General features: G+C 56.9%; 1 protein-coding gene across 37 annotated transcripts in view; it reads right to left on the minus strand.

Annotated features, from left to right (window-relative positions):
• Nucleotides 1-4,061: 4,061 nt before the first annotated feature.
• The window catches only part of MED15 (mediator complex subunit 15), a 105,272-nt gene continuing 94,145 nt past the window's right edge, over nucleotides 4,062-15,188 (minus strand). For all 37 annotated transcript variants that reach the window (XM_074004368.1, XM_074004360.1, XM_074004354.1 and 34 more), the window contains 9 exons: nucleotides 8,957-9,093; nucleotides 8,737-8,864; nucleotides 8,416-8,550; nucleotides 8,273-8,336; nucleotides 7,231-7,297; nucleotides 6,640-6,800; nucleotides 6,388-6,554; nucleotides 5,823-5,921; nucleotides 4,062-5,115 (listed from right to left, as the gene is read on the minus strand). In XM_074004368.1, coding sequence (XP_073860469.1) covers nucleotides 4,979-5,115; nucleotides 5,823-5,921; nucleotides 6,388-6,554; nucleotides 6,640-6,800; nucleotides 7,231-7,297; nucleotides 8,273-8,336; nucleotides 8,416-8,550; nucleotides 8,737-8,864; nucleotides 8,957-9,093 — 1,095 coding nt within the window. In that variant the 3' untranslated portion in view covers nucleotides 4,062-4,978. The remainder of the gene's footprint in view (nucleotides 5,116-5,822; nucleotides 5,922-6,387; nucleotides 6,555-6,639; nucleotides 6,801-7,230; nucleotides 7,298-8,272; nucleotides 8,337-8,415; nucleotides 8,551-8,736; nucleotides 8,865-8,956; nucleotides 9,094-15,188) is intronic.

Below are 15,188 nucleotides of genomic sequence, written 5' to 3' on the forward strand. Positions count from 1 at the left end.
CATGGCGAAACCCCATCTCTACTAAAAAATACAAAAAATTAGCCAAGCCATGGAGGCTCACACCTGTGGTCCCAGCTACTCAGAAGGCTGAGGTGGGAGGATCACTTGAGCATGGGAGATGGAGGCTGCAGTGAGCCAAGATTGCATCACTGCACTCCAGCCCGGGCAACAGAGTGAGAGACCTGTCTCAAAAAAAAAAAAAAAAAGAAAAGAAAAAAAAAAAGCAATTCCTACTTTCTCCCAACGAGTATTCCAGCTATGAAAATCACCATTGACTTTAATATCCATGTGAATCTTTGTATGCACTTAAGAGGTAGGAAGAATGCAAAAAAGTGAGAGGAAGAGGAGGAGCAAATGCTTTTCAGCCACAGCAAAAGGCTGGCACTTCGGAGGGTGGAGGCCTTTTGAACCCAGCCCAGCCCAGGGGAGTGCAGCGTCAAGCCGAGGGTGTCACCAGCAACTTCTCTCTCCACTGTTGGGTCTTCCTGACTTCAACGCATCTGCAGCCTCCTCCCTCCAGCTATGCTGACCTCTGGGAGAGCAGCCAGGGAGCACCCACCTGGCTGCATGTGCTGACTCGGACTTCCCAAGGAGTGCTCAGAGCACTTTTTTCTCAAGATGCTCAGGAGAAAAGCTACCCAGGCCTTCCAGAGAACCAGACTTTCTCCTCTTAAGATTCAAAATGGTAAGCTGGGCGTAGTGGCTCATGCCTGTAATTCCAGCACTTTGGGAGGCCGAGGCGGGCGGATCACGAGGTCAGGAGATCGAGACCATCCTGGCTAACACAGGGAAACTCCGTCTCTACTAAAAAATACAAAAAATAAGCCGGGCGTGGTGGTGGGCGTCTGTAGTCCCAGCTCCTTGGGAAGCTGAGGCAGGAGAATGGCGTGAACCTGGGAGGCGGAGCTTGCAGTGAGCCGAGATCATGCCACTGCACTCCAGCCTAGGCGACAGAGTGAGACTCTGTCTCAAAAAAAAAAAAAAAAAAAAAAAAAAAAAAAAAGATTCAAAAGGTAAGCTGGGCATGGTGGCTCACGCCTGTAATCCCAGCACTTTGGGAGGCTGAGGCGGGTGGATCATGAGGTCAGGAGATCAAGACCATCCTGGTTAACACGGTGAAACCCCATCTCTACTAAAAATAAAAAAAATTAGCTGGGTGTGGTGGCGCACGCCTGTAATCTCAGCTACTCAGGAGGCTGAGGCATGAGAATCGCTTGAACCTGGGAGGCAGAGGTTGCGGTGAGCCAAAATTGCACCATTGCACTCCAGCCTGGGCAACAAGAGCAAAACTCGGTCTCGAAAAAAAAAGATTCACAATGGAGACTGGGCCTGGTGGTTCATGCCTGTAATCCTAGCACTTTGGGAGACCAAGATGGGAGGACTGCTTGAACCCAGGAGTTCAAGACCAGCCTGGACAACATAGCAAGACAAAAAAGCCTTTTTTTTTGTTCTGTTTAAACAAACAAAAAAGCCTAGGCAACATGGGGAGACCCCGTCTCTACAAACAATAAAAAATAAAAAATTAGCGGTGGGGTGCAGTGGCTCACGCCTGTAATCCCAGCATTTTGGGAGGCTGAGCAGGGTGGATCATGAGGTCAGATTGAGACCATCCTGGCTAGCATGGTGAAACCCCATCTCTACTAAAAATACAAAAAATTAGCCTGGCGTGGTGGCGGGTGCCTGTGGTCCCAGCTGCTCTGGAGGCTGAGGCAGGAGAATGGCGTGAACCCGGGAGGCGGAGCTTGCAGTGAGGTGAGATCACACCACTGCACTTTTCAGCCTGGGTGACAGAGCAAGACTCCATCTCAAAAAAAAAAAAAAAAAAAATGCTGGGTAGGATGGTGCATGCCTGTGGTCCCAGCTACTTATGAGATTGAGGCAGGAGGATCACTTGAGCCCAGAAGGTTAAGGCTGCAGTGAGTAGTGATCGCACTACTGCACTCCAGCCTGGGCTACAGAGTGAGACACTGTCTCAAAAAACAATTAACAACAAAAAGCCAGGACCGAGCATGGTGTCTCATGCCTGTAATCCCAGCACTTTCTGAGGTCAAGGTGGGTAGGTCACTTGACATCAGGAGTTCTAGACTAGCCTGGCCAACATGGTGAAACCTCATCTCTACTAAAAATACAAAAATTAGCCAGGCGTGGTGGTGCATGCCTCTAATCCCAGCTACTCAGAAGGCTGAGGCAGGAGAATCACTTGAACCTGGGAGGCAGAGGTTACAGTGAGCCAAGATCATGCCACTGCTCTCTAGCCTGGGTGACAGTGAGACTCCTTCTAAAAAATAAATAAATAAATAAATAATGAGTTATAAATTGGCACCTGGCACCAGGGAGAGGCCAGTTCCTGATGGGTCACACCTGTTTCACTAAAGTGTTAATTGAATGCAGGCACAAGGGAGAAGCAATTTCCTGGCCATGTGTATTACGAGACAAAATGGCAGAGTATGACTTTCTGGGGGCACCCCACCAGAAAAAGGAAGAAAGCCTCAAATAGGCATACGTACAGTTTCCTAAACACACTGTGTACGCTCACCTCCCAAGGGCAAGGAGGGCACTGTGCATGTAAGCAGCCCACCCTAGGGAAAGAATGATGGGAAATGGGCCAGTCTATAAAGTGCTAGGATCAAGGTTAAACACCGCACTTGACCTTTATATGCTGCTTAGGTCTCTTCCAAGAATACTTTCCTTTCTTTCCTGTTCTAAAACTTTTTAAAATAAACTTCCGCTCCTGCTCTGAAACTTGCCTCTGTCTCTTTTTCTGCCTGGGTGCCAGGGAAGGAGTGGGGAAGGGAGGGAGGGAGCACAGAAGCAGAGCAGGCCCTGGCCTCACTGGGCCCTGGTGAGGGCCACACAGGCCCGACTCCCAGCACACACCACTCCTGAGGATGCTCAAGGTGACAGTCCCTCTACTCACCCCCAGCTGCTTCTGAGCCCCTTGGCTGTGGTAGCACTTGTCATCTTGCCTGCATTGAAGCCAACCCTGAAGAACACCTTTGTCTCTCAGCAGAAGAGGCTTCAGGCAATGTGGACCAAGCACCTGCACCGCTCAGGGCCTTTGAGATACCCGCATCTGCACCCACAGCTTTCCACTGCCAGGCCCACCAACCTCCAAGTGGATTCTGGCTCTCTATAGCATTTCCTGGTAATTCTACTACTTTTAAGCCTGGCTAAATTCCAAGATAAATGACTCAAGATAAAGTATTTGATCTCCAAACTGACAAAACAACAGCTAGTTTGTTTTCTAGCTATTATTTCGGTATTTGGCATTTACACAAAAGCACATGATGAAGTAAAACCTTACCTGCTGAAGACTAAAAATAAAGCTTGTTTCTTTCCAAGTCATGTGCTTGGATCCTCACTATCAGGCGTCCCTTCCCGGCCCCTGGTCCCTAGTCCGGCCCCTGCTATCTGCAGGGACCTGCCTGGCCAGCCAAGTCTTGCTCATCCCGGGACCTGGCAGCTGCCCTGGAAGAGAAGCGTTGCCAGAGCTGCGCCCACCCTCCCTGGAGGTGGGAGGGCTTTCCTGGTCCCCCGGCTGGGCCAGAGCTGCCTTCGAAACACAGATCAGCCTGGGTCTCCTGCCCAGACTGCATGCTCCTGGGGGCAAGATGCCATCTTCTCCTGCCCTGACAAAACACCGCTGACAGGGGGTCCAGCCAAGCTCATCTTCCTTCCTGGAGGGCCATCTCCAGAGTGCTGTGGCCATGCCCGCGCCACCCCTCCCACCACAGCAGCAGCTGCATCTGCGGCTGCGTCCATTGTCTGGGGGTGGCCAGCTTAGTGTCCACCCTCACCTGGCAGCACAGTCCTCCCAGTACCATGGCCCCCCTTCCTTGGCATGAATCTCAGCCCTTTCCTACCTCAGGGAGCAGGAACTTTGCCAGGAAGGTGGGGGATCAACTAGGCTAAGGAATGGGACAGTGTATCAGACAAGGAGAGCTGAGGTCCAGGGTGTCCAGGGCCAGACTGGACACTGCCAGCCCCAAGGCTGACAGCATCCTGACAGGACAGCGAGCCCAGATTCATGGAGAAGGGGACACAGTGATGAACAACTGGCAAACACGGGAATAATAAATTTATTATAATCACAGATGGTGGGGTAGTGCACATAAAAAGGGGGGACCTCTTCTCACCAGAGGGCTGCTGGCCAGTGCCCAGAGTGGCAGGCAACACAGGGAGGCGCTCCCCGCATGGCCCCGGCCCGCTGCCAGGCCCATTCTCTCTGGGTGGCTCAGTGTGTGGTGCTCTGAGGACGCGGGTCCCGAGGGCCTTGCTCTTCATCCTTCACAGTGGGGACGTGGCCCTCATGCCAGCGGTGCAGGGGTGCCAGCAGCAGGACCCCCGATGTCCCTGCTCCCTGGGTGCCCCACAGTGCTCAGCAGGAATGCCGTGAGGGCTGAGGCCCAGCTGGTGGCAGGAAGCCGGCAGCACCCATGGGCCAGCACTCCCTCCAAAAGGCAGCCTGTGCCCTGGACTTGGGGGCTTCCCTGGGGGGTGCTGCACTTGCCCAAAGCAGCGTAGCCTGAACCCAAAACTGTGACCAGAGAATCCCATGTGTGTTTTAAGGGTTTCCTATGTCCTCTGTGTTCTCCTATAGAAACGAGTAGCAGTGTGTCTGGCACACACAAGATGCTCTAAACACCCTGAGTGCACCCTCACGCTGCTGAGATGGACCTGGACCCTGGACAGGCCACGGTGAGAGCAGCCCGAGGATCGCATCTGGCTCCTTGGAGGAAGTCACATGGAGGGCCTTCTCTAAGAAGGGCCAACGCCCCCCAAGCAGCCCGCTCCACTGCGCCTATCCCAGTTCTGTACAGGTGTGGGATTTCGTTTGGCAGGTCCCCAAGGCAGAAGATAAAAGCAGGAAAGCTAACCTAACCCCAGGCTCTCTAAGGAAGCCAACACCTAGAAGTGTCTGACAGGAGGCATGTGTCCTTGGCCCCGATGAGGCTGTGGGCCATCCCTGCAGTTATGGCTAGGCGGCTGAGAGGCAGGCCTGGTGGACGCTCTGGGCCCAGGTGTTGAGCAAGGCGGTGACCGAGTGCTTGTCCGGGAGCTGCAGCAGCCTGGAGGTCATGCAGCGGTGCACCGACTGGAGGAAGGGGTTGGCGTCTGCAACAACGTAGCAGGTGTGAACCTAAGGCAGCCAGTGCAGAGCTCGCTCCTGGCATACCCGGCAGTGCTCTGCAAGGGGCAGCCCCAGGCTCCAGCCGAAGCACCAGGAGGTGATGTCCTGCATGGTGCCCAGCCTTCAGGTTCTCCTCCCAGAGCCTCGTCGTCAGTGAAGAACTGAATCTGAACAGGATCTAGCGCTCTGCCTCTAACAACCTTGGGGACCCAGCCCAGCTCTGCTGTGCCAGCTCTGGGCTCAGGGAGACTGCCCCCTGCCACCGTAGTTCTCTCTGGAGCCACATCACCCAGATGGAGCCCTGTGCGCTCAACCTGCCGGTGGGACCCATCAGCCCCGCCAAGGTAGTGGCCTCTGGGAAGCTAGTGGCCTCCGGGAAGAGCAGGGTCTGTCCTTGAGCCATGGGCTTACTCATCCCTCACCCACTGAACACAACCACCCTGGACAGTTGACCTGACACAAGTTGAAGGGGCGAAGGGACACAGTGGGAGCAGAGACCCTTTCCTCTCAGGTGACCACTGGACAACCCGCTCCTGTCTGTGCAGGAGGAGCCAGAAGAGGTGAGGGAGGGGCTTGAGCTGGAGAGGGGCAGGAGCGCAGAGCGGCTGTCCCCGCTGCAGTGGAAGCCTGGTTTTCCACAATGACCCCTGCTTGCCCTGGGTCCCCAGACAGCTCCTCTGGGTCTACCTACCGTACTGCCACTGCCGGTCGATCCACAGCGGGCTTTGGGCAGGATAGTCAGCGGGCACACTGAGCTCCAGCGGTGGCACACTCGGGAGGTCCTTGTCATCTGCAACACAGAAGGCTGTATCTGTGACCTGAACAAGCCCCAGCCTGCCCTGCCTCCCTGCCCTGTCTCACAGCCCTGCTCTGGAATAGGACTCTTCACACCCTGGGAGGTTCTGCTGAGGCTTGTGGCAAAGCCTGGAAGAGGTCTCTCTGACTCTGATTTCCAAACATGAAGCCTGGAGTGCCCTGCATCGATGGGTGCCCAGAGGTCCTGCCTACCACCTCCCTAGGGCCCCAGAGCCACATCTGTGTTGGGGAGGTGAGAGTGTGCGGGCTTTGGCAGTGAGGACTGAGGCATCATCAGGCTGTCTGGGGCCCGGTGTGTATGAGGATAGAGCAGACAGCCTGGCGGGGCGTGAATACAGGGGGGGTTCTGGGCGCTGTGCCCTCTGGCTCAGATGGCAGAGTCCTGGGGCTGCAGTCAGGGCCTGCTTTCCCATGCCAGCCCCAGCCCTCTGGACACTCACCCAGCTTGCAGATCAGGTGGACAGTGCCATTGTTGCTGCAGTGAGAAGGGTCCAGGTTTACTAGGAACTTGGGGTCCAGCCTGGCCACCTCGCCCTGGAGCACACTGGGGATGCTCTGCCGCTCATCATCCTCAAGCCTGCGCTTCCGGGTGCACACCACCGGGGCCCTGGGGAGGCGGCATGGTGACCACACCGGGCACACGCGGCCCAGGGCTGGCCGCCCTCCGCGAAGCCCAGCCCAGCTGGACGTACGTGATGGGTGGGCCGTGAATGGCGGTCATGGCTGGAACGAATGTGCGGTACAGGGAATGGTTGAAGACAGGTGAGCGGATGTTGGCCAGGACGGCGTCCAGGAGCGGCTGGCATAGGTACTGCTGTTTGGTCGGTGGCACCGGGGGCGGTGGGGGAGTGGGCTGGAGGCAGGATGGGCACGGTCAGCAGCCCAGGACCCGAGGGTTCCCCATTTAGGGGGCTTTCACACCCCAGGCCCGTTGTCACTCACAGCCAGATTCCTGAGGCCCCTCTCACAGCCTCCACCCTTGTGCAGACAATGTTGGCTGATTCTGGGAATAATCCCCCACCCCTACAGCCTGTCTTCCCTACAGTCCCTGCCTCCTCTGAACTGGGTGGAGGAGGCACCCATGGGGGCCATAGACAGAGGGTGACTTCTCCCATGCTCCCATCCAGCACAGCAGACCTGGCCTGGAAGCCTCGTGGGCAGGGTCCAAGGTCAGGCCCAGCCCCCACCCAGATGCCCTGACCTTGAAGGACCATCCCAGCGGTGCTCCCAGGAGCTCTTGGGGGAGCCCTGGTTCCCCTAGGGGTGTCTGGCATCCCACTCACCACCGCCATGTCATTCTTGAGTTTCTCCAGGGCGATCTCACACTTTTGCAACGTCTTCAGGGGACACCTGCAGAGAGAGAGGACTTGGGCTGACCTCTGTGCTGGAAGAGTGGGAGACATGGCAGCTCTCAGGCTGGGATCCCAACCACTGCCACTGGGCCTTGGCCATCAGAAACCTCCTCTGCAGGAGCTCCTACCAGTTGACCGGCTGTTCCCAGACCCAGAGTTGAAGGCAGGCAGCCCTCAAACCCAGGAGTTGCTTGTCCCTGGTTGGCAGAGTGAGGCGATGGGGCAAGAGAAGGGACAGTGGCCAGGCCCCTCATTAGGCTGGGAATGCCTCATTCTCATGTAGGCCAGTCCCTGCCCCGCTCATCCCTATAACCCTAACAAAGGATCAACCCATGAAGGCCTGGAGGACCACCCAATAGTGACTGGCATTCTATCCAGACAAGCAGAACAGAGAGACCCTTCTAGACAGGGGTGGGGGGAACAGCCTGAGTTGAGGTGAGAGGGAGGTATATGCCAGTGCCCATGCAGTTTGGAGGCACTGCCCGAGCACTGATCCTCACAGCACCGTGGCCAGTGGCCCTGCCTTCCACCTGCTTCTCACCAGAGCCATCTTGTTTCATTTTCAAGACAGCACACATGAGCTACAAATGGGTAACTGAGATGCAGTCGCCTGCCCATGGTCACCGGCAAGTCAGGGGCAGAACTCCAGGTCAGGCTCAGGCCCATCAGGCCAGCTGATGGTGAGGCCACTGCAAGCTGGGCCCCTGGCTGCTGGCTGGTGAGGTCTGGCTGTGATGGCCCAGCATGAGGGCCACAGCAGCGGCCAGGAGTAGGGCAAAGGCTGGGCACTGGCCAAGATGAAGCCTGGGCTTGAAGCCTCAGCACACACCAGAGTGGAGCCTTGGAGGCCTCTGGCCAGGGCTCAAAGAGCTGCCCGGTGCCTTTGCTAAATCCACATCATCACCAAGTGCTCATCCATGGCTGGGCTATCCATGCCCCTGTGGACCCTCCGTGGGCTGTGTGCAAAGCTCACCGCTTCGAGGGGTCTGTCAGAATATCCAGAAGGCTCTTCATCTTACTCAGGTCCTTTTTTCTGTCTGGGACAGAAGAGAGGACACTAAGACACAAGCCCGGCAGTGTCCCCAGGGTGCAGGCCCTGCCCCGGCCGCAGCCCACCTTCGTTCTTGTCGATCTTGTTGATCATGCGACGCAGGGGCTCGATGTACTTGGACAGCTGCTTCAGCTTGTCCAGGTACTGCTGCTCCTCGGCCTGGCTGGAGCCGGCTGGGCTCATGACAGAGCTGGGGTTCACTGCAGGACACAGGTGGGTGAGGCCACTCGACCCTCAGGCGGGGAGCGTGAGCTCTGAGGGCCCCAGAGCTCGCACACCCAGTATGAGCTGAGGCCTCATAACGGTGAGCGGTGACCTCAGCACCTCAACCCACCAGGCCGAGTACAGGTCACACGATGGGGCCATGGACCCCAGGCCCAACTTACCAGGTGTGTTTAAAGGTCCAGGTGAGGGGACACTGAAGTTCTGTGGGGTCCGCGCCGTCACTGGGCTCTGGGAGGGCTGTGGTGAAGGGCTGGGCAGGAAGCTACTGGGGGACGGGGCAGGGCCGGAGCTGCAGACAAGTGAGAGAAACATGTGAGCTGGGGTCCAGGCAGGGCCAGCCTTGAGGTCCAGGCGGGGAGGGACACCCCAGGCCAGGCCTACCTGACGTTGGAGTTGGGCTGTGAGCCGGGCTGGCCAGGCTGCGGGGATGGCTGCGGGGGAGGGGGCATCGACTGTGGGGTCTGCACCTGCTGGCCCGGTGATGGCGAGGACAGCATGGGGAGGCTGCTCTGGCTGACCTGGAAGTGGAGGGGCTCAGCTGGCGCACTGCCACACGCCCGCCCACCTCCACACCACCTGCCCACCTCACACACAGGTCCGTCCTCCTGCACAGCCTCACCACACACCTGTGTCTTCATCCAAATGCCACCAGGACATACACACAGGCACATCCCCCAGCATGGCACACAGCATGAGGTGACCAAGGAACTGGCAGGGGGGCCACGCAGGGCAGCCCTTGCTCCTTGGCCAGGGGCCCACAGAGACACAGGCTTTGAGGGCTGTGTCATAGATGTGTGAGGAAAAGGGCAGTCTGGGAGGTAATGCCCTCGGCTGGCACTAGCTTGGCCTTCCCTGCCACGCCTGCCTGTCCTGTGACGTGCTCCTTTGTGGGTTGGTGAGGACCTTGCTCTGCTGACCAGTGGGACTGTCTTCCCACATGCTTCCACAAGCCCCCGCAGCCCACAGGCTGACTGCACCAAGGACAATCCCGGTGGCCGTGGCCATCTCTTTGGTTAACACATGCAGCTGCAGGGCTGGTCCCAGGCTGTGTCCCACCTGGACCTGCTTAATTGGAGTGAGGTGGCCCAGGGAGCCACACACACAGCCATGGTGGCACTGGTATCAGCCCACACCAGTGCCCCTGGGAGAGGCGAGCTACTCAGTGTCAAAGACACCTGGGCCCAGAGCCTGGTTCTGCCATGCAGGCGTACACCTGAGTCCTCTGAGGCCCTGTGTGTCTGCAGAGCAAGGCTGCTGCTCTGCTCCCCAGGCCTTATTGGGCACGATACAAATAAGATCAATCAGCCCATTGTCTGCACAAGGGACACCACTGTCTTCATCCGTAAACTCTAGGGATGAAACCACACCACCCAGGCATCAGGGACAAGCATGTGTGAAACACCCACACCTTCCTGGGGTGGAGCACAGATGGCAGTTTTGATGAGGAGGACAGCTGCCTGCCAGACCCGGGTGAATGGCCTCCCCTAGAGGGACTCTCAGCAAAGAGGGCTGCCTTGTCACACTGGGGGAACCCTGAAGGCCCTACTAGCTTCAGAGGCCCCCATGGGTCCACGGTGGCATTTCCCACACCCTAGTCAACCCCCTGCATGCCGAGCATCCCCTCACAGCCTGCCTAGGAGCCAGGCCCCTGGACCGTCCATTTCTGTAGACCAACTCAGTGCTTCTCCTGGGGCACTCTGGCCATGAGCACCTGTCTGGGGCCACAGCTCACACAACTCCCCAAGCACCTCCACCACAGTGCTCTGAGTACTGGGACAGGACTGCTGCTTTCTAAGCTCCTTAAATTGGGAACCAGGCCCAGAGCCCACAAACAGAATGCTGCCCTCCTCACCACCCCACCAGGCAGCAGAGGGCAGGGTGGCACTGCCCTTTCAGCACCACCTGGATCAAGCTCCTGGAGCGGAATGCTCTTTCTGTCCTGCCTGTTCCATGGGGTGTGCCTGACAGTGCTGCAAGGGATGTTGGGTGCAGACCGCTCCTGAACCACGTGTGCTGGGAGACCAGGGGGTAGGGGGCTAAGGCACAGGGTGTGACCACAGCAGGGCACTTCCAGCATGGCTGGGTCAGAGGTCCCTATCCAAAGCCACTGGCCCAGTGGACATCAACCGATGGAATGGACTGTTACCACTGCTTTGTGATCAAGACACCGCTGCCTGGGAGAGGAGGGGCAGAGTACAGGAGCCCCAGCCTCAGCCTGCCGGGCCTCATCGCTCTACTTAGTGGAGCAAAATGGCTCGTGGTGATTCTCGCAAAGGTTAGCAAGGTCAGAATTGTGACTGATGTGACTTCATTTGCTAAAATTCTGAGTTGAACAAGTACAGAGGTTTCTCCCACCAAAGTCCTGTGCATTCACGGTGCTGGGGTGCACAGAGCCCTGGCTGAAGGGGAGTGAGGGCATGTCTCACACACCAGAACACATGTTCTAGACTCATCCAGGTGTCAACAAAATCCCAAGGCCAGAAAATTCCATACAGAGAACCACAGACGGCACCGAGGAGTGGGAAGTAAAGACTTCGGGCTCCATGCTCAGCCCAACCCTGTGGAGCACGGCCCGCCCTGTGGTGGGGTCCCTTCTAAAGCCCCCAGCAGCCCCATCACCACTCTGCCTTTCCCGACCCGTGCCTGACTTGCTGCTGCTCTCTACCTGCACCCCAGAAAGCTGTCTCACAAGCTCACCTCTTTCTGCTTGAAGGTCAGGCCCCTCCCCCTTGCCTCTCTCTGACCGCCTCTTCCAGAGAGGCGCTGTGCCTGAGCAGCTGGCCCTTCTAGGAGATGGTCAGCTCTTGTCTGCGGCCTAAAGCTCAGCGTTTCTCTGAGGAGCAAGGCAGCTGCAGGCTGGGCAGACCGCCGAGCAGGGAAGGCCACCACACGGCCCTCATTGCCACTCGAGAGTTCTTATCTGCTCTCGAACCTCAGGAAGCCCAGCACCCGCTTTGGCCCCGAAGCAGCAATCTCACCAGCCACGCCCGTGGGACCCCCAAGCACCCACCCAGAACTTAGGTCTATCTCAGTTCTTCAGCTGCTCCAGGCCAGGGCAGCTGGCAGCCAGCAGAACCCAGAGGATGGGAGGCAGGGAGATTTCTAGTGGGAAGAAAAACAAACGAGGGGCACCCTTTCATTTCCAAGAGCACGAGAACAGGAAGCCAGGCCCTGTGCCCAGGTGTCAGTGGTAGACAGTCCAAGTCCAGCACCTGGGATGAGAAGCAGCACCCCAAAGACTCATCTGAAGACAGAACTGGCTCTAGAGAGGCAGCCAGAGAGGTGAGAAAGAAACCTCCCAGCCCTTGGGCTCATGTCGGGTCTGGGACTGGAGCAGGAAACAGGGAGGCAACAGTGCCTCTCCAGTCAAAGGATGAGCCCCTAGCGGGCACAGGGCCAAGGACCAAGGGGAACTGCTGCTCTGCACACTCTCTGGTCATATTCGGCCAGGGGCGCGGGCGCCGGTGTGTCACAGCTACTAGCAAAGGGCCCAGGACAAGAATGTCACACCTGCTAGGGAAAGAGCTTCTAAGTGCACACCACCTGTCACCTGTGTCACAGGTTGGGAACAGGGAGCTCAGAGGGAAGTGACTTGCTCAAGGTCACCCTAGTGATGAAGGGACCTCAGGCACGTTAAACATCAACACCCCAGCAACAATGGCATGAACTGCATTTCTGGGAAAGGGACCCACACAGCAGCCTGGAGCTGAAGGCAGGTGAACACAGTGGGCTAGATAGGAGGTGGGAGGGCAGAAAGGCTGGTCCAAGGAGCTCCATCCCACAGAGGAACCCTCAGGCAAGGCTGGCGGCACTGCGCGCTCCCCCTAGTCCCCCCCATATACTGGGAACCGTTCCTCGCTCCAGGCTCCAGCACTCAGTGTGCCCCCTAGAGGCCCTCCCCAGGGCGCAGTGGAACACGGCTTTCACCCTGGCAGCTGGCAGCCAGCAGAGCCCAGAGGATGGGAGGCAGGGAGATTTCTAGTGGGAAGAAGAACAAACAAAGGGAACCCATTCATTTCCAAGAGCACAAGAGCAGGAAACCAGGCCCTGTGCCCAGGTGTTTGTGGCAGGCAGTCCAAGTCCAGCACCTGGGATGAGAAGCAGCTCCCCAAAGACTCATCCAAAGACAGGCTCTAGGCTCTAGGGAGGCAGCCAGAGAGGCGAGAAAGAAAACTCCCAGTCCTTGGGCTCATGTCAGGTCTGGGATTGGAGCAGGGAACAGGGAGGCAACAGTGCCTCTCTAGTCAAATGACGAGCCCCTAGTGAGGAAGGCACTGCCTACTTACACCTGCCAAGGGAGGATTGTGGCATGGGTTATGCCACCCCCTGGGCCCCTGTGCTGGGCACCGTTATCCAGCATGCACCCAGCACAGAATCCTGCTTGGACCTGGTAGCCTGAGTCCGTGAGGCATGCCCACCGTTACAGGAAGATGCAGCCATGGGCCGTCAAGACAGAGGGAGGAAGCCCGGGCCCTGCTAGGCCTCTGGAGAAGAGCCCATGGGGCACGTATGTTCCCACTCTTTTAGCTCCACCTGTTTTCTTGGACCCAATTTGTTGCCACAAGGAAAGAACAAGAGCAGACAGGCAGTGTGGTCTCCAGACTTTGTCTTGCTGACTGCTGAGGGCAGGTAGCTGGAAGGACAGTGGCCACTGGATGGCCAACTGGACACACCGGAGTCAGCAGGTTCTGGCTCCTGAGAGCTCAGATGGGACACAGTGGGGCAATTCCGGTGAGGTCAACAGATACGTTGCTGGGATAAACTCTCTTTTCTCGGAAGGGACTGGATTGAAAGATAATGACACAAAAGCAGCAGCACACCTCTGGAGCCAGCTGGTATGGGCAGGTGAATGCCCTTGGTACACGGGGCCCAGCATGCTTCACGTCCCCAAGGCTGTCCCACAGCCAGGTATGGGAGGCTGTACCAGGGAGCCTGGTACTGCAGCCCAACGTAGAGGGCTGAGCTGGGGGAGGGCCCTCTGTGGGGAAGGCCAGGACCAGCAAGGGCTGCAGAGCAGCTGCCTGGGCAGCAGGGAGGCCTCCACTCCAGGGTGTCCCTCCATTGGCTTTTCTCCCTCCCTAAACTCCTGCCAGTTTCCTTTCTTGCAGCTGACAAGCATGAACAAATCTGCTTTAAAAACACAGAACAAGGCTGGGTGCAGTGGTTCAGGCCTATAATCCCAAAACTTTAGGTTGCCGAGGCGGGCGGATCACCTGAAGTTAGGAGTTCAAGACCAGCCTGGCCAACATGGTGAAACCCCATCTCTACTAGAAATACAAAAATTAGCCAGGCATGGTGGCAGGCACCTGTAATTCCAGCTACTCGGGAGGCTGAGGCAGGAGAATCACTTCAACCCAGGAGGTGGAGGCTGCAGTGAGCCAAGATCACGCCATTGCACTCCTACCTGGGGGACAAGCATGAGACTCTGTCTCAAAAAAAGAAAAACAAATAAACAACAACAACAACAAAACAGAAACAAAACCAGAACTTTGCCCCAGTTCTGTGCCTTCCTTCCTCTTTCCATAAATCCTGTGGCTTTTGTCTACTGCCAGGACAAGGAATACTTTCTAAATGCCGCCACATTTGTCCTCAGTGAACAATCCCAAAGGTTCAGAGGTATGCCCCTCACTGCCAGTGCGAATGGGCGGAACCTGGTGACTAAATCTGTGTGGAGTTAGCCAGCATCTTCCCATGCCGGTGCTCTCACTCAACCCACACAGTGCAAAGAGGACAAACCAGAATTCTCCATGGCATTTACTCCAAGGCACTAACTTTTTGGCTTCATCATATATTTCTCTATCCTTCCTCTGCTCCACCTTACCTCCTTGCCTATGGGGATTGGAAGCTTCTAAAGAGAGTGAGACCTATTAGCTGGCATAACTCAGGGCAGCCTTAATCTAAGGGCCAGGGAAGGTTGGGGAGGGAAAGACTGAGTGGGTTTGGGAACTGGTGGGAAGGAGGGAGGGAGGGGCTGCCTATGAGAAGTCTAGGTGGCAACACCAGCAGCTGGGTGTGGGGAGTGGCCAGTCCACAACACAGTATGGGCAAGCCAAAGCCCAGGACAGAGCCTGGTCTTGCGGGATAATGGGGGGGCCCACCCGAGAGTGCCCAGTAAACAAGAAGGAGGAGCCAGGTCATCAGCCCAGCAGGAAGGGGAGTGAGGAGTTGCCAGAAGAAACCTGCTGAGAGGCCAAGGCACAAGGGTTTCATTTGAGCCCTCGATACTTACTTGGTGGCTCCCTGGGGGCATTCTCAGTCTGTAAAAGGGGCTAAATGTTCGAACTATGACCTGCTGCAACGAGAAACAGTGAGGCTCTGTACACAAAGAGCTTAGCTCAAGGCCTGGCACTGGCACGTATCACACACTGAAAACACTGGGGACTTTTTGTGTTTATAAAAATCAGTCCTACACGCTGCTACTAAAGTCATTCCTCCACATAACAACCCAACCTGATTCTGTGAACCCAGTGGATACTAAGCCAGAGGCTACAGGAAAGGAGAAGAAGCAGTTTTAGCAGACAAGAGTGCAGAACCCAAAGGGGTCTGTCTGGTCAAGGAGACACCAGCAGCATGTGAGTGGATCGCGGAGCTCACAGCCTCCAGGCCATGGGGA

Source organism: Macaca fascicularis, chromosome 10, assembly GCF_037993035.2.
Source record: "Macaca fascicularis isolate 582-1 chromosome 10, T2T-MFA8v1.1".
NCBI classification, from domain to species: Eukaryota; Metazoa; Chordata; class Mammalia; order Primates; family Cercopithecidae; genus Macaca; species Macaca fascicularis.